Source organism: Tupaia chinensis, unplaced genomic scaffold, assembly GCF_000334495.1.
Source record: "Tupaia chinensis unplaced genomic scaffold, TupChi_1.0 Scaffold143631_1, whole genome shotgun sequence".
Classification (NCBI taxonomy): domain Eukaryota; kingdom Metazoa; phylum Chordata; class Mammalia; order Scandentia; family Tupaiidae; genus Tupaia; species Tupaia belangeri.
Genome location: NW_006203479.1, coordinates 570279 through 589088, shown reverse-complemented (window position 1 = coordinate 589088; position 18810 = coordinate 570279). Strand labels below are relative to the sequence as shown.

At 41.5% G+C, this 18810-nt stretch overlaps 1 protein-coding gene across 8 annotated transcripts in view; it reads left to right on the top strand.

The window, feature by feature from the left end:
• PDLIM5 (PDZ and LIM domain 5) overlaps positions 1-18810 on the top strand; it is a 193652-nt gene that overhangs the window by 41812 nt on the left and 133030 nt on the right. For all 8 annotated transcript variants that reach the window (XM_006164489.3, XM_006164493.2, XM_006164488.3 and 5 more), the window contains exon 2: positions 18580-18731. In XM_006164489.3, the coding sequence (XP_006164551.1) occupies positions 18580-18731 (152 nt within the window). The remainder of the gene's footprint in view (positions 1-18579; positions 18732-18810) is intronic.

Below are 18810 nucleotides of genomic sequence, written 5' to 3'. Positions count from 1 at the left end.
CTACTTTCATTTACCAGTATCATCACAAATTAATAGGAAATTACTTTAGTATTTTCCTTGAAGCTGTGTTTATTGTTTAGTAATGTAAATCCAGGTACTCTGAACTCTAGCTAAATTGAAACTCACATTTTATTTTATAGTATTTTCTTTTGAAAGAATGATTTATTTAATTAAATTAATTAATTTATTTATTTTGACCAGAGAGAGACAGAGAGAGGGAAAGTTAGAAAGCAAGCACCAGGTCTAGGACTCGAACTGCGGTTGGCTACATGGGAGGCCAGTACCCCAACCACCATGCCATGTGCCAGCCCGATTTTAGAGTATTTTCTATAGAAACAAAAATGTTCACAGTCTGAATCAAATGACTGTGACGTGTAATGAGAATCAGAGCTTCCTGGTTTTATTACTTTTATGGAGAAAAGTCATTTACAGTGTGTAACTAAAATTGCTTCATGATGTGTCTCGCCATTTATGAACCAATAATTTATTGAGTATATACTGTTCCTCATTTTCAGATCCTCATATCTCTTGTTTCAGAACCCTGGCATGTGGTTGTCTGCCTTGTGTTTAGAGACACCCAAGAATAAGAATCTGATTTCTTCGTGAGGAAACCTACCTGCCCCCGTTTATCCCCCCACCCAACCCCTGGCACCCCAGATTGCTCTAAATGTGTCCAAGCTCCTAACTGTGCTGTTCTTTCTGGAATTTAACTTACAGATTCTACTTCCAGGAGGGTTATTGTATTCCTGGGTTATCACTCATTTTCTAAACCAGAATCTTTTGTACTGAGTCTTTATTGTCTATATTTGATAAAAATTCCCCAAGAGATTTTACAAAAATAGAGAGAGAAAAAAACCCAAAAAACAAAACCAACACCAGAAGCGAAGTGTTTTTTCCTACTCTCACACCACTTCACACAGAATTCTGTCACCAGATATGTGTGGGTTTATTCGCCTCACACCACGCAGTTAGTTCTCCAGTGACATCAGATAAGTGTCCTTCAATTCAGTTCTGACGCTGTCTACCAGAGAGTGCCAGAACCTATGGATTGAAGGCTCAGGCCCACAACACTGCCCCCCTTCCCCCATCCCCGCCTTCAAATGACAGTTGAAAGCAGTAGGTTGTCACCCATGTGTCTACCGGCGGGCTGTAAATTGGGAGCTCCTCAACCTCCTTCTCAGGGTCAACTAATTTGCTAGAGTGGCTTGCAAAACTCAGGGAAACACTTTACTTACACTTACCCATTTACTATAAAGGATATTACAGAAGACACAGGTAAACAGTCAGAGGGAAGAGGTATATAGGGCAAGCAAGATGTGGGAAGGGGCATGGAGCTGCTCTGCCCTCTGTGGGTGGGCTGCCCTCTACATATCTGCATGTGCTCAGCCATCTGGGAATCTCTGAACCCAGACCTTTGGGTTCTTATGGACACTTCATTATATAGGTATGGTTGATTACATCACTGATCATTGGTGGTCAACTCAAACTTCAGTGTCTCTCCCCTCCCTGGAGGTTGGGGATAGGGAGAGTAGGGCTGAAAGTCCCAACCCTCTAATCACGTCTTGTTCTTTCAGGTGGCCAGCTCCGAATCTGAAGCTATCTAGGGACCCCAACCAGCAGTCATCTCATGATCACACAGCAGAGATGTTAAGGATTGTAGGCATGATATGCTAGGAAACAGGGAGGAAGACCAAATATACTTCACAATATTACAGATTTTGATCATCCAAGTACGGGAATCACTGCTCTGTAGAATAATTTGTAAAACACTGTACAATTAGTCTTCAACATAATTCATTTTTAAAGTAATTCCTAGTATGATATAGTTTCTGGATCTTTCACTGTTCAGATTAAGGTGGTTTTTCTGGTACTGAATTACAAGTAGTATTTTTAATGTCTCAGCTGAATAGACTGACATTCTTTAGGGCAATTTATAAGTAACTGAAACTTACTGTTCACAGTTCTGGAGACCAGGAAGTCCAGGATCAAGTTGCCAGCAGACTCAGTGTCTGAATCTCACTCTGCTTCAGAGATGGCATCTCCTGGCTATAGTCTCAAATTGTGGAAGGCAAAGGGGCTCACAGCCTCCCTTAGGCTTCTTTTATAAAGAGACTAATCCCATTTCTGAGGATGAAGCCCTCATTACCTAATCACAACATGAAAGTCACATGTTGTAATACCACATTGGAGATTAGGTTTCAATGTATGAATTTTGGGGAAGACGTAAACATTTGGATCATAGCATTCTGCCCCTTGTCCCCCCAAATTCATATCCTTCTTAAATGCAAAAATACATTCTGTCGCAGTAACCCCAAAAGTTTTAGCTTGTTCCAGAACTGGTACAAAAATCTAAAGTCAAGAGTCTCACCTATATATCTTAATTAGATATGGGTCAGACGTAATGGGTTTAATTTATCCTGAGGCAAATTGCTTCCAGCTGTGAACTTGTGAAATTAAACAAGTTATGTATTTCCAAATTACAATAGTAGAACATGTATAGGATAAATATTCCCATTCTCAAAGGGAGAAGTAGGAAGAAAAATGGGGTTGCTTGTCTCAAGTAAGTTCAAAGGCCAAGTAGGGCAAACAACATTAAATCTTGAGGCTTGAGAATCATCTTCTCTGACTCCATTCTCTGCCTTCTGAACACACTGGGCAAGGGTTAGGCCATAAAGGCTCTAAACAGCCCTCTTCCATGACTTGGCTGGTCAGAGTCCCTCTGCACTCTCACAGGTTGGAGTCTGGTGCCTCCTGGGAGGACATGCAATTCCTCCCAGGCTGGAATTGCATGTCCTGGACTCTATTGGTCTGTGGTCCTTTCTGCATAGCTCCACGAGGGATTGCCTTAGTGGGCACTTTCTGCAGGGCCTCTGCCTCATGGTGGTGCTCTGCCTGGGCCCTGAGGCTCTTCAGGGCATCCTTTGAAATCTAGCTGGAAGGAAGCAGCCATGCCTCCATAGCTCACATGCTCTGTACACTGGGGGAGAGGGCACTGTGCAAATGCTGCCAGTGTTTTCTGCTTCTGACCTGGACCCACTGGAGCCAAAACCAGAACTGCTGAGAAGCACCCCACCAGAAAGCAAGGAGCAAAGCTTTGAAATCATCATGCCCCAAAGGTCTGGCAGGTTGTGTTCCTTTCTCCTCTGCCTCTTCATCTTTTCGGGATTTGGGGTACACATGCATGGCCAGGCACACTCCCAGAATGCTTCTGAAGCTGGCGGGAGCTGAGACTGGCACTGCAGTTACCACGGGGGAGCCACATCTTAACCGCTAGGCTAGAATGAGCTGGCCCAGTACTGTAAATGTTCTGTGTACCCCTATCTAGATCCTAGATTTACCTGCAACTTCTGGTAGTAACTTCTTATTTTCTCTGGCAATCATGACTTTATCCTTATCCTTACATTTGAGTGACTCTGGGCTGTCAACTCGGAAGGGCAGAAATGAATTGATTCATCAAAACTGATGTAACGAGTGAGAAACAGGCGACACAACGGCAGACAGTGCAGCACGTCTACTCTACCAGGCAAACCAACACCTTCGCACCTCGGCTGTCTCACTCCCATCCCTGTGTACAACTGGGAACAGTGACATTGCTTAACAGACCTTCCTTAACTCTTGTCAGCACCTTGTCCCTGCCAGGTCCAATATTAGCCAGAGCACAGAAACACATGGGCACCTTTACACTGGAACAAGAACCAGTCAGTGTTGCTCCCCTTTATTACACTCTTAGTAAAGAGAAAGAGTGCACTGACCTGAGAGTGATTCCTTTCCATTTCTAGGAGTTGTTTGTTATCATACATCTTATTTTTGTAGAGGAAGTAAATCACACAGAGTAAATCCACGCTTTGTGATTAGAGAGTGCTAGAAGCCATCTCCCATTATTTGGCGGTGTCTTGATAAAAGCCAACTGTGAAGGCCGGTTCATTGGGTAAAAAATAAAATGAACTTGGGACTTCAGGAAAAGGCACAGGAGACCAGGAAGGGGTACTGGAGACTGTTTGACCTGAGAAAGAGAGCTCAAGTCTAAGAACCCCAAGGATACCAGAAACATGGCTCCTTAGGTCAAATGTGGTTGAGACAGGGTTCCGAAAGGCTCCATGTGTTTGAAGGAATCCGTGACTCTGCTTCTTGAAGCTGGAAAGGGCTGAAAACTTTCTTATCTTCTCTAAGAAACAGGAGAATGAACATGTGTAGTATGAAAAGCTCGGGAAGGAACCAGGAGTTAGCAGGCATGGATCTCTCGGAAATAGCATGACCTCCAGGAGTGATGGCTGAATTTGTTATAAGGAATAAAATCACAGTAAATGATATCAAAGCAGCTTATATACTTAGAGTCTTCAGAAGTTATTTATTGTTTCAGAAAGTATGACTTCATTGTATGCCTTTTGGCAGCTTCTCTATCCTAAACTTCCAGGTTCTGCTACTTTCTCCCTGTTCTGTAGACAGCCTTAATTACTTGCCATTTCCTGGACATACGTTAAATATCCCTTACCCCAAATGTTAAGAACCAGAAGTGTTTTGGATTTTGGAATTTTTCAGATTTTAGAATATTTGTGTATTACATAATGAAATGTCTTGGAGGTGTGTCTAGTCTAGAAACAAAATTTATTTATATTTCATGTCCACCTTTCCTTTATGCATACCTTAAGGTAGGTTTTTTTGTTTGTTTTGTTTTTTTTCAAAGAAAACTTAATTATTTATTTGTCATGGTTTTCAAGTCATGTAGTCTGACTTGAACCGTAGTCAGCCACATGGGAATCCAGCACCTTAACCACTATACCACCTGCTGGCCCCTAATAGTACTTTTAAAAAGTTTGTTTATGGGTTTATTTATTTCACTGTGGAGGAAGGAGTCTTGATGGGGGGTGAGATAAACCCTTGACAAAGTCTTGCCATGCTGTAGCTTCCCAGCCAGCCAGGATCACAGGTTCACACAGGCACGCCTGCAACCCATATTTCAGCAGCTGTCTTGATTTCTGAGAAACCTTCTTCATGCCGCCTAAGTATATTAATTCCAGCTTTGAGTTATTGATAACTTTTATACATTTCCTCATATTCGGCAGTAGTCTGAGCCTTTCTCTTTGTCCTTCTGCCTGAATGCTTTCCTTCTAAACATCTACCTGGTTCTGTCCTTTCCTTGTACTCATCTCTGTCCAAATGTCGTCATCCCAGGAAGTCTGCCCTGACCACCCAACATTAAAAGTGCATCTCTTGGGACCAGCAGTTAGCGTAATGGCCATGTCACTGGACTCCCATGTAGTTGACTGCAGTTTGAGTCCCGGACTCAGTGGCTTAAACTCACGCTGGGTATGTGTGTGTGTGCCCAAGATCCCGAGAGGAGAAAGGAGAAGGGATTGCGGTGTGCCCATCCTCCCTGGGGGGTGATTTCTCGCTTTCTGTCTCTCTCTGTCTTTCTGGCTAGCGCACGCACCTTATAGCAAAAACCTCTCAAAAAAAAAAATGCATCTCTTGGCACTTTCTGGATCTTTTCTCTGCTGTTTATTTTTTATAGCACTTCTCGCTTCTTGGTGTTTTATAATACACTGTATGTTTGTTGACCATCTCTTCCTCAGGGCTGAATTTAGATTCCATGAGGGCAAGTACTGCATGTAGTTTATTGCTGTGTCAGCGTGCGTAGAAGAGCTTGGCATGTACTGGTCACTTAGCAGAAATTTGTTAATGATGGAGTGAATGGATATTTGCCTCTCCTGGTGTAGTAATTCATTCCTGCAGTCATTAGTATCTGGCCCTCCTGTACCACTCAGTAGATGCACGATGAATGAATAAATAGACAATTCAGTGTGAAATGCCTGAAGACTCAGCTGCTACCAGTGGGGAAAAAAAATTGTCTTTTAGGGAAATTTATTCCAAAGAAAAAAGTCATTTGAGGTCTGAAAAACTAGAAAAGCGGAATTCTTTCCTCATGAGCTCTGAAGCCACAGGTTTTTGAGTTTCTAACATTGATACAGTTTTAGTGTTTTTTTTTTTTTATAAGCACTGTGTTTGCCAAAAGATATGAGGAAATTATTTATAAGATCTGTTTAATTATATGTACACCATTAAAAAATTCTTTGCTTAATAGCATCCTAGACTTTAAAAAAATTCTGTCATCGTGTGTTGAGAATGGTTCTCCAATCTTTAATTCCCAGTAATTTTCGAGGCTTTACCATGATGTTTATATCTCCCTGTGTATTACATTCCTGGGCCCAAACTCAGATCTTTTAGCAACATCCAGCTTGACTTCTGGCTATTCAAATTTGTCTTGACTCCTGTTCATCGGATAGTCTTCGTTCTGTTGCTGTTTTAATCACTGTGGCGATGATCTTGTCTTTCCCATCTTAGACCCAGAGCTGGTTTTCATCATTTTAGGCTAATTTCAGGAATTCTCCCAAACATTATAGTGTTCTGTAATAAGAAAAGGAAAATAATATATATGAAACAATCGGAGAATACTACAAAATTTTTTTAGTGCCCAGGTAAAATATGGAGAGTAGTAGTAATGACTTTTTAGACAAATAAAAACATCGTAAAGCCTTAGGAAGTACTTATTATTCCTTAGAGTTAAGAGAGACTCATGAACATTTGTCCAGCCATCGTGTACAGCTGAGCACAGTGAGGTCAGACGTGAGCGTGACCTCATAGGATTTGTAGTGGGAGAGCTAAAGTTACCCTCAGGTTTTCCTTGTAACACTAAGATTCTACGGATATGACAGGATATCAGGCAGTTTCATGCAGTTTGTGGACTTACAAATGGTTACCAATGTTCTGGCTGGCATCTCGTATTCATAGAGCAAACATTTAAATGCATATCTATTTTAAGAAACAATTTCTAAATACGAAGGCAGATAAGTTAGCCAAAATAAATGTATAGTATTGATTCATCATATTACATTTAACAGAAGAGAATTAAAAAAAAACACTTAAATTACTAAATAGTAGCCTATTTAATCAGTATTTTTGGTTTGCAGCATGGTAACACATCAGCTGTTGGTGGAATACTGTGTTTAAGCCCATGTACAATGGCCCTGAAGAGAGATAAGTTGTAGTCATTGCCTCAAAGGGGCATCCCAAGAGTGGTCTGAGGACCAGTGAAACTGTCCTCTGAGATGACCTTCTGAGATGAAATATGATCAGAGATGGAAAGTATCCAGAAACATTTATGGTAGTTTGAGAGATAATTTTATGTCTATTGAATCTGATAAAAAAAAAATCTGGATATTGGGGTCAGCAAGTGGCATGGTGATTAAGACACTGGATTCCCACGTGGCTGACCATGGGTCGAGTCTCAGACCTGAAGGCTTGAAAATCATGCGGGGCTCATGTGCGTGCATATCCAAGAATCCTGAGAGGAGAATCGAGGTGAAGGGAACGTGGGGTAGCCATCCTCCCTGGGGGCTGATTTCTCACTTTGCCTCTGTCTCCAGCGAGTACCCATCTATGGCAAAAACCTTAAACAAAACAAAACAAAAAAAGCTGGACATATGTTTTCTATGGTTTCTTTAAATTTTATTTTTTTAGTATTTTATTAGCACTTACAGAAGATTTGGTGCATGGTAGACTGGAAGGAACAGTAGCTTTCTTCACAGATAGTTTGAGGAGCATTGCTTCATGGAAAACTGCATGGACGTGCAAAGAGTGGAACAGTAAAATCACGCATGAAGGCAGGGCCATGCCTGTTCTTTTCTACCTTTTCTCAGAATTGAAGGTAATGCCTTATTGAAATAGGCGCCTGTTGTGTATTGGTGATTAATACTGTGAAGATTATAAAAGTTTTTTCAGTGAATCTTTGTTTCGTTAAGCTATACTTATTTGTTCTTAACACAAGGAATCATGATTTTGCAGCACTTTGAATAACCGTTCTGCTTTAAGAGTTCTTTAAATGTTCCTAAACTAATGGAGTTTTTGTTTGAAGCATCTTTAGCTTGTGGGTTTTGAGAGACTTGGATTTTTTTTTTTTTAAACTCCTCTTGTAGAAATATGCTTCTTCTACTGGTGGTTAGGAACCACAGTTTGAGAAACTCTGTTCTAAAGTTTCATTAAATCATAAGTTAAAAAAATGTTTTTTGATGATAGATACCTTTGAGAATTTGGGAAATGTTATGGATCCACTCAAGGGAAAATACATGCATTCTTGCAAACAATTTAGAACTTCAGAGGGTTCGGTTCATCACTGAAGAGAACCTAGTGGAGAGGGAGGGTTGAAATGTGGGATTACCAGTGTTCCGTCCTCCCAGGTGGTTTAGTGTGTTCTTAGTCTGCATGGTTTCCCTAATTATTTCAGTCTGAATTACATAGAAACGGTGATTTCAGCATAAATAACAAGTCTGTGTGATTTTGAGATGTTTGTGAATGTGTTGTTTTTGCAAACTATCCTACTTTTCATATTTCTGGTAGAATAATATTCACACATTAACCACAAAACACATTCACTTTTTGGGTTAAAGCTACATGGATTTAAAGAACTGTTTATTTATTATTGTTATTATTTTTAAATTTGACTGGAAAGAGAAAAAGAGAGAAAGGGAAAGTGAGAAGGCAAGCTGCCAGGTCTGGGACTCGAACTGTGGCACCCCATGTGGGAGGGCAGTCCAGTGCCTTAACCACCATGCCACCTGCTGGCTCTAAGCTACATGGGTTTAGCTATAAAATGAAAGTGCTATGAGGCATCTCAATGCGAATCAGAGTATTTTGTTTTTCTGTTTGTTATTTTTAAAGGCAGAGTTTCTCCGTGTCTCCTTCTGCCTCTTGTCACAGTACCCGTGCTTCAGCCTCCCAGTTGGGAATACAGGTACATGCCACCATGCCCAGCTCTTTAAATGTAGCTGAGTCGGAGTTGTAAAGTGTCAGTGTCATCTAACAGTGCGAGACAGAGCGGTGGTGAGTGCTGAAGTGTGATATTACAGGCTGGGTTATTAAGCGCTAGAGTGACAAAGCCTCCCTGTATTGCTCGTAATCCTCTTACCTCAGGCTCCCGAGTAGCTAGCACTAGAGACATGCACCACTGTGCCCAGATTTCGGAGTGCCGGGAATGTAGCCCAGGCCTCCTACATGGCATCAGCCTCCCGAGTAACATTGTCTCCCGGTGCGGTATTGCAGCTGGACCCGGTTCACAGTTTCAGAAGACAGCTCGGGGGCCAGTCAGTGATGCTGCGATAAGGCAACTGGGCCTACATGGGAAGATTCCCGGTTTGTTTCCTGGGGCTTCCCTGTGCGTGCCAGACACACGTGTATGCCCATTATCTGAGCTGGCGGAGACTGGGAGTGAATGGTTATATGAGGGCCTCGCTGGGGTGTCTCTCTTCCCTTCTTATTCTCTCAGAGTATGAAAGAAAAAAAAAATTTTACCAAGGATATATTTCTATTTTATTAGACTTTTAATAGAGTAGATTAAGATGGCATTTTAGTAATATGTAAGGGCTCATTGTGAGAAATACAGTTAGATTACTAGAACAGATTTTAGAAACCTCGGTTTGCACTAGATAGCTTAGTGGCTACACTTAAAAAAAAAAAAGATGTATAATCACCCTCTCTTGGTGGGCAGAATAACACATACTTTGAGCTGGTCTCTCTATTGCTGCCATATAAGGTATATTCTCTAGCTTTGGAGTAAACTGATTGCAGTTTAACTCATAAATGACAAAAACAAGGCCCATAATTTCATTATTGCTCATGTCAGTCAGAATTTACACTTTTACTTACAGAGAGTTGTCAGCAATTGCTCGTTTTATTGCTCTACCGTCTAACCTATAAAAAGTTAAATCATCTTATTTTATAGAAAAAGGTATTCAATGCAAAGAAGCTTTGGGCTTAAAGGGGTGTGTTCACCTTAGATAGCCAAACCAGAGACTTGCATTTTTTCGAAGTATTATTTTATTTGTTTTATAATCATAAATTATTATTATTTAATTTGCCCAGAGAGAGAGAGAGAGAGAGAGAAAGCTGCCATGTCCAGGACTCGAACTGTGGTTGGCCATGTGGGAGTTAGAGTGACAAAGCCTCCCTGTATTGCTCGTAATCCTCTTACCTCAGGCTCCCGAGTAGCTAGCACTAGAGACATGCACCACTGTGCCCAGATTTCGGAGTGCCGGGAATGTAGCCCAGGCCTCCTACATGGCATCAGCCTCCCGAGTAACATTGTCTCCCGGTGCGGTATTGCAGCTGGACCCGGTTCACAGTTTCAGAAGACAGCTCGGGGGCCAGTCAGTGATGCTGCGATAAGGCAACTGGGCCTACATGGGAAGATTCCCGGTTTGTTTCCTGGGGCTTCCCTGTGCGTGCCAGACACACGTGTATGCCCATTATCTGAGCTGGCGGAGACTGGGAGTGAATGGTTATATGAGGGCCTCGCTGGGGTGTCTCTCTTCCCTTCTTATTCTCTCAGAGTATGAAAGAAAAAAAAAATTTTACCAAGGATATATTTCTATTTTATTAGACTTTTAATAGAGTAGATTAAGATGGCATTTTAGTAATATGTAAGGGCTCATTGTGAGAAATACAGTTAGATTACTAGAACAGATTTTAGAAACCTCGGTTTGCACTAGATAGCTTAGTGGCTACACTTAAAAAAAAAAAAGATGTATAATCACCCTCTCTTGGTGGGCAGAATAACACATACTTTGAGCTGGTCTCTCTATTGCTGCCATATAAGGTATATTCTCTAGCTTTGGAGTAAACTGATTGCAGTTTAACTCATAAATGACAAAAACAAGGCCCATAATTTCATTATTGCTCATGTCAGTCAGAATTTACACTTTTACTTACAGAGAGTTGTCAGCAATTGCTCGTTTTATTGCTCTACCGTCTAACCTATAAAAAGTTAAATCATCTTATTTTATAGAAAAAGGTATTCAATGCAAAGAAGCTTTGGGCTTAAAGGGGTGTGTTCACCTTAGATAGCCAAACCAGAGACTTGCATTTTTTCGAAGTATTATTTTATTTGTTTTATAATCATAAATTATTATTATTTAATTTGCCCAGAGAGAGAGAGAGAGAGAGAGAAAGCTGCCATGTCCAGGACTCGAACTGTGGTTGGCCATGTGGGAGTCCAACACCTTAACCATCATGTCACCTACCAGCCCCAATACTCGCATTTTTAAATGTAATTTAGTAGTAGAGTGGTCACAGAGTGGTCGAAGTGCCAATGTTGTCTAACAACAAATAGTGCAAGACAGAAGAGCATTTAAGTGCTGAAGTGTGATATTGTAGGGTAGATTAATGAGCACTGGAGTGACAGTAAACAAATTAGGACTTGTACCCTAATGGATAGGCTTGAAGATAGATGAGCACTGCACAGGTTTTCTTCACTTCTCACTTCAGTAGTCCCCCAGCTGCTAATAAAAATTCCGCCAGGATTTTGTTGGTTTGGGATATTTGATGGTGAATGGGTAGCCCCCCTGGTTGGCAGGAAAACAAGTTTTGTGTAAGGTGTGTATTATTGGTGTAATGCTCATACATTCTTAATCTTTTTTTTTGGAGAGGTTTTTGCTATAGGGTGTGTGCGCTCACCAGAAAGACAGAGAGAGACAGAGAGACAGAAAGTGAGAAATCACCCCCCAGGGGGGATGGCCACGCCACAATCCCTTCTCCTCCATTCTCCTCTCGGGATCTTGAGCATGCACGCACACGCGCCTGGCGTGAGTTTAAGTCACCGGGTCCAGGACTTGAACCATGGTCGACTACATGGGAGTCCAGTGACGTAGCCATTATGTTAACTGCTGGTCCCAATTCTTACGTGTTTTGGACGGCTTGGTGATAGGAGAGGTTACATTTAAAGTCCACCGGGAAGTATGTAAGACAGAGATACTTGGAAACTTTCTGTCAGACGCTCATGTGTCTAGATTCAAGCTTTTTCTTCTACAGCAGGTACTGGAAAACTGACTTTACACCAAATTAAAGATGACGCAATAATTGTTTGAATAACACTTTCCTAGTGCTTTCTCTGCCTTCACGAAATTCTATTGGTCAGGTTGCTACCATTTTAATAGCACATTTCTCCAAAGTTTGGTAACAGCATTGTTAGAAAAAAACAGCCACTTTTATTTTCCCATGATTTGGTTCCCAGGGTTTTTGGACATGGGAAATTTCTGTTAGTGTTTCTTTCTGTAGCTGTCTTATTTATATGTCCCTTTTTAACATGTTCTAAGTCTGATGGCATTCCTTTTTTTTTTTGTTGGAGGGCCCTCCCTGCCATACCCATGGTGTTAGGGTCATGCATTTCCAGGCATTCCATACTTGTTGAAAATATGCAGAAAGTTGAAAACTTGCGCTTTGGTAATGGCTAATTTTGTAGGTCCCTGTCTCCTACTTGTTACCCGTGGGATGACTAGGGTATGGACACTCCGCGAAGTAAGTTTCTCGTGAACCAGCGTATGTCGTTTTGTGTAGTAAACATAACAATTAAAGTGGTATAATCTATTATAAAACTGATTTCTGTGAAGTTCTTGGGCTTATATATTTTTGATAAATTATTTCTATCACTGACACCCTTTTTCTGAGTTTTGTAGCAGCTGGATTTTTTTTCCCCAAAGGACAGCGTTTGAAGGTTTTAGTGTGCATATTGAACCTTTTCTCTTTGAAATGTATCATTTCGCTGGAGAACTCTAGGCGTGTCAGAGTCACTGCTAAGGCTAACATTTTGCCTCTTTATGAACAAGCCCAAGGCAATACAGCAGCTGTATGAAATGATCATTTTTACAGAGAAATTTTAGGTAGACTTATTTAAAGTGGTATCTGGCACTGGCCCTGTTGCTTCATGGATAAGGCAGCTGGATACCACATGGCCAGCTGCATGGTTCAAGTCCTGAAACTGGCAGCTTGAGAAACATGCCAGGCATGTGGTGTGTGCCCCAGATCCCAACTGGATAGAGAAATGGAGGCAGGGACCGTGATGTGACCACACTCTATTCGGGGTACTTTCTTCTTCTCCCTCTCTGTCTCCCTGGTGGGCTTACACACTGTGATACATTTTAAAAATAAGTAAACTTATATCTGCCATAATGGGTTATTTTTTTTTTGAGAGGTTTTTGCTATAGGGTGCATGTGCTCGCCAGAAAGACAGAGAGAGACAGAGAGATAGAAAGTGAGAAATCACCCCCTGGCAGGATGGGCAGGTTGCAGTCCCTTCTCCTCCATTCTCCTCTCGGGATCTTGGGCATGCATGCACACGTGCCTGGCATGAGTTTAAGCCACCGAGTCCGGGACTTGAACCACAGTTGACTACATGGGAGTCCAGCGACATAGCCATTATGCTAACTGCTGGTCCCAGTGGGTTATAATTTTTAAAAGGGCAAGCTCTATTGGTTTATTTCTGTGGTAAGGTGCTTTCAAGACGTAGTGGCTACAGGAAGGAAGTACATCTAACTCCTTTGAATCCCAAATAGCGTAATTATTATGGATAAAATAAAATTTCTATTTAGTGCATTTTTCATATCCATGTCTAAGAGATCTACTGCCTTCTGGTATTCGTATTTTGTTTTCAATGGTATTCTATTAAGATGTAAGTTTACTTTTCTCTTTTGTTAAGTTTTAGGAAGAAATACTATTGAAATCACACAATTATATGAAGACTAAGTATTTTGGGGAATTTTAGTTACAAATTTTGTAAACAATAAATACATGGCATCTTTAATGACACACATAAGTATTACAGTGAGAAAATTATCTCAAAAGCATAGTGACTAATTACAGTCGTATTTTATTTTACTAATGTGAATCAAAATATAAATGATCTATAATTTATGATTATTTTATTGTTCTGCTTAATTAAATATTTTGTGCATGCATATACGGATGTACAGCACACCCAGAGACAAGGCCTGGATCTAGCTTTCTAAAACTGGTATCTCACGACGACCTTTCTCCCCTCACAGTCTTGGTTCCCTTTTCTCTCTCCTGTTTCCCCTATGTGTCCTCTTGTCTGCTCTCGTTTCTGTCCTTCTCTGACCCCTGACTCAAAGCTTCTTTACCAGCATCACCTTACGGATTCTTATCCTTTCACCTCTTGGTTACAGTGGCAATACCAACCTCTCCTGGGAAATGGTGACATGAGTTCACCCTCCTGGGGAATGGAGATTGGAGAACGCAGCCATGGATGGTGTCAAGCAGTGAAGGGAACTCAGTGAGTTAGGGTTCTGATCAGTGGGATATCCTGACCTGTCACTGAGTGGAGGGAACATTTGGCTTGAACAAGCAGACGGAAGAGAAGGAAAGAAGGAAGAAGAAAAGGAAGGAAGGAAGGAAGGGGAAGAGCAGGAGTCGTCTAGCCAGTTTGCAAATTTGACTTCTCTACTTTGTAAGTCCTTGACATAGGCTTGCAGCCTCTGTGAATTTGTGGCATAGGGTAATAAGGAACAGTAAGAGTGCATATTCCCTGTGCATTTTGCAGTGTGTGTGGTGCTGGTGTCTCAGTAAACTTGCTCAGCAGCCTTGTGAGGCGTGTGGAATCGTAGCTCCCGTTTTCAAAGAGAGATAGCTAGGGCTTAGGCAAGCCAGACAAATACAGGTCACATACCTAGTAAACGGTAGGGCGTGAGTAGAACTGAGTTTGCTGATCAAGGTCCATGCTCTGGGCTGTGTTGTCATTGCCGTGTGGATGTGGGTTGACCATTTAACAGTTTCGCAGCTGTGTTGTCCCACCTGTGAAACAGGCTAAAACTACCATGTGTTAGGGAGGAGTGAGGAAGGGTCCCTAACGTCCCTTACTTAGTGTTGGTGCTCAGTAAATAGTACTGATTACTCTCCAGGTCGTTACTTCTCAAGGCAATGAAAGACCATGTGAGAGAAGCCACCTTCCTAAGATAACTGATGGAAATTTACCTTTGACCGTTTCCTAGTCAAAGTAAAATAGGGGAAACCCAAGGTTCTGATTCACTTTTCTTTTACGTTTTCCCTGCATGCCCTCCCCCCAACACACCCAGTCTCTCTCCCATTTGCTTGCTGAAAACTGGACTTGTTTTTTTTTTTTTAATTTTGCTATAGGGCACCTGCGCTTTTTACAGAGAGAGAGAGTAAGAGCGAGAGCGAGCAAGTGAGCGAGAGAGAGAGAGAGAGAGAGAAAGTTGAAAAGCACCTTCCCCCCGAGAGATGGTACGCTGCAATCCCTTTTCCTTCATTCTCCTTTTGGAATTTTGGACATGCATGCACCTGCATCCGGCACAGTTTTTCAAGTTACCAGCTCTCAGAATTGAACCGTGCAGTCGGCCATGTGGGATCCAGCTGCCTTAACCACCACACCACTGGCTGGCTGTGGACTTAGTTTTCAGGAGAAAATATCTTGTAATCCATAATTACTGTTGAAAGACTTAAAACGCAGCATCTTTCCAGCAGAGTTTTAATACACGTACAGGTGATCCTTTCCTAAGGTAACGGGGGCTCAGGCAAGGCCCGAGGAGCTTATGGTTGTCCTGAGTTACCTTCACTTCAGCACCGGTAAACAGAATTGAACCTGGAGGTAGTCCCACCATGTGCAGCCAGGTCTGTTTGCAACTTAAGTAGACTAGGAAGTAATGTTTTAAAAGAAGCGTACAGCTGCAATTAAGTCTTTGGAAAACTGGACAACAGTACTGAAAAATGCATTCGAAGATCAAAGGAGAAGCATTTGCTTGTGATTAGCTTGATTTATACTGAGCTTGACCCACGAGCCTCCCACGACGGCTTCCTTCTTATATGTTGTGCATTTATGAAATGCACACTTACAGCTGCCATATAGTATGTATAAATATAATGAAGACAGAAAGTTATGACTGCTCCAGACACATGTCAGCTCTTTGGACTCGCACAAACATAAAAAATGAGCCACGTGAATAATGAACGACCTTGTAGTCTTTCTGTGGCTGCTTATAATTCATAATACTGCTACATGTTACCCAATTAAGAGAAAAGAAACATTTATCTTTTTAATGAGTGAACAGCTTGAGGGAGTGGTAGTGGGGATAGATGCAGCCGTAGGAATACAGGAGTTCTTCCTGTCTGTGGGGGATGCATTCCAGGCCTCCTCGGAGATGCTTAAACCGCAGAGGGCACTGAAGCCAGTTGTTATACACACCTGTCTTTGATAAGGTTTATAAATTAGGCTCCATAAGAGATGAATAAAAATAGCTCATCATAAAATAAAACAATTAAAGCAGCATATTCTAATGAAAGCTATGTGAATGTGATTCCTCCTCTCTTGCAAAGTATCTTACATATTTTTGAATTTTAGATTGAAATACTTTTTCTTATGTACTGTAATTGGCTTTCTTTGGTCATTATGCTTAAGGAAATAATTTGATAATTGATGGTAATCAGAACTTAACAGAACATAAAATGTCTGTTATGTTTATTGTTTTTCCTGCAAGTTATGAAACCTAACAGTCAGTTCTTATTCATGGAGCTGAGAGTTTGTTTGTGTGTGCGTGTGTGTGTGTTTGTGTTTTGTTTTTAACTGAAAGTAATTCTAGTAAAATCTTTCCTGAAGTTGTTAGATTTTAAACTGTGGTGAAATATATGCCATGTCACATAAAGGCTAACCGTTTTAGGCCCAGCCATGGTGGTGCAAGTGGTAGGACGCCCCATGCAGTGCTGGAGCCACGTGGTATACCTGGGTTTGGATCCCAGGTGGAGCTGAACACACACTGTGCCTGGATCCTGGCTGACTGGGAGGTTGAGGGCATGATCAGTGGTGTGGCAGAATCCTGTGAAGGATACCTGTCTCTGTGTGTGTGTGTCTCCTCCTCCACACACATAGGAAGGAAATAAACTTTAAGAAAAGAGGTTGGAACTAGCAGATGGCATAGCGGTTATGTCACAGGACTCCCACATGGCTAACCGTGGATTGAGTCCTGGACCCGGTGGCTTCAAACTCATGCCGGGTGTGTGCATGCATGTGTGCACGTGTGCCCAAGATTCCAGGAGGAGAACAAAGGAGAAGGGATTATGGAGTGGCCACCCACCTGGGGTGATTTCTTGCTTTCCATCTTTCTGTCTTTCTCTGTCACTCTGTTGAGTGCATGTGCCCTATATTAAAAATCTCTCTCTCAGAAAAAAGAAGTTAATAATTTTGATCATTCTTCGGTGTGCAATTCAGTTGCACTAGCTGAATAGTTCACAGTGTTGTGCAGTCAACAGCTTTTCATCATTCCAAACCGAAACTCTGTATAAAATCTTTAGTTTCAAGTACTAAAGGAATACTATTATAGATAGTTTGTTTCTTTTTTAGGTTTAGGATCACCCTTGTTCCAACAGCCCCGTATTCAAAGTGCTCTGCTTGTACTTACTGAACGCTGAGCTTGTCACTGGGATTAGAATGGTTGCTTTCCATTTGGACTTGTTTTGTGTTTCTAGATTGCATCATTTTCCATTTTATTATAATTTTATATTTGATTTATTTAGAGTAATGAAATATATACACATGAAATTTGGAGGAGATAAAAGCAAATGATACAAACACACAGAAAATTTTGTTGCACAGAGGAAGAAAGATTGGGGATTAAGGGCTGTGTACACAGAAATGTCTGGCGGTCTCAGATACGCGTGTCCTTCCCCTCCTAAAAGTTCGGAGCAGGAAGCACACCCACTCTGACAGATATTTGGGCCTGTGATCTGAAAGAATTCAGTCCCAAAAGCTGAATATAAATTGAACTCAACAGGAAGGATTGTTCAGTGGATCCTCCTTCTGTATAACTTTTGTGCTCAAACAAAAAATACAACTGTTTAAAGAGTTTTAGAAAATTATTTCCAGTAGAGTATAAAAACCCTCTTCAGGGCCAGCTTGCAGCATGGTGGTTAGGCAGCTGGATTCCATATGGCCAGCTTTGCAGTTTGAGTCCTGCACCCAATGGTTTGAGCCAGATGCTGGGTGGGAGAGTGTGCGTGTATGCCCAAGGCCCTGTAAGGAGAAATGGAGAATGGATTGCAGTGGCCATGCCCATGGGGAGTGCTGTCTCTTCCTTTCTCCATTTCTCTGTCTCTAGGGAGTATATGTGCCCTCTGGCAAAATTTTAAAAAAAGCAAACAAACCTTTTTAGATTATATTCTTTTTCTTCTGCTAAAAGTTTTCTTGGCTACTTCACTTCCTCATTCATAAGAACCACACAAAAACAAAATGGAGAGCTTATCAGGAAGCCTTTCTTAGAAAGTTATTTCAGTTTTTATAGAGCAAATAAGAACTTCAGAAAGTAAATGTGGGGCCATCTGGTGACTTGGCGATTCAGGCAACTGGATCCCACATGTCCTCTGCACAGTTCAAATCGTGGCCCTGGCGGCTCGAAAAACATGCCAGGTGTGTGTGCTTGCATGCTCAAAATTCCCGAAAGAAGTTAAAGAAGGGAGAAATGGAGGTGAGAGGATTGTGGTGTGACCACCCCCCATGGGAGGTGCCTTCTCACCCCTGTACACACCCCTATAAATGCATTCACCCTCTGGCAAACTAAAAAAAAAAAAGAAATCTGATTTTGACTTCACAATTAAGCATGCTAATTGTGTTATATTAATAGCATATTCATATTCTGTTCTTTTGGTATAGATAAAAGTATAATTTTGTCTGTGTTTATTATTCTTTATTTTTTAAAGGCTGACATTCATAACAAAATATATTTCTTACAGCTCAAAGATGGTGGCAAAGCATCCCAGGCAAACGTAAGAATAGGCGATGTGGTCGTCAGCATTGATGGGATGAGTGCCAATGGAATGACTCATCTGGAAGCCCAGAACAAGATTAAGGGCTGTACTGGCTCCCTGAATATGACTCTGCAAAGGTAAATTGCGTTTTCTTTGGCTCTGACAGAGAGAACAACTGATGAGTGTGTGTTCTTGTGTCTGATTCATGGTGTTAAC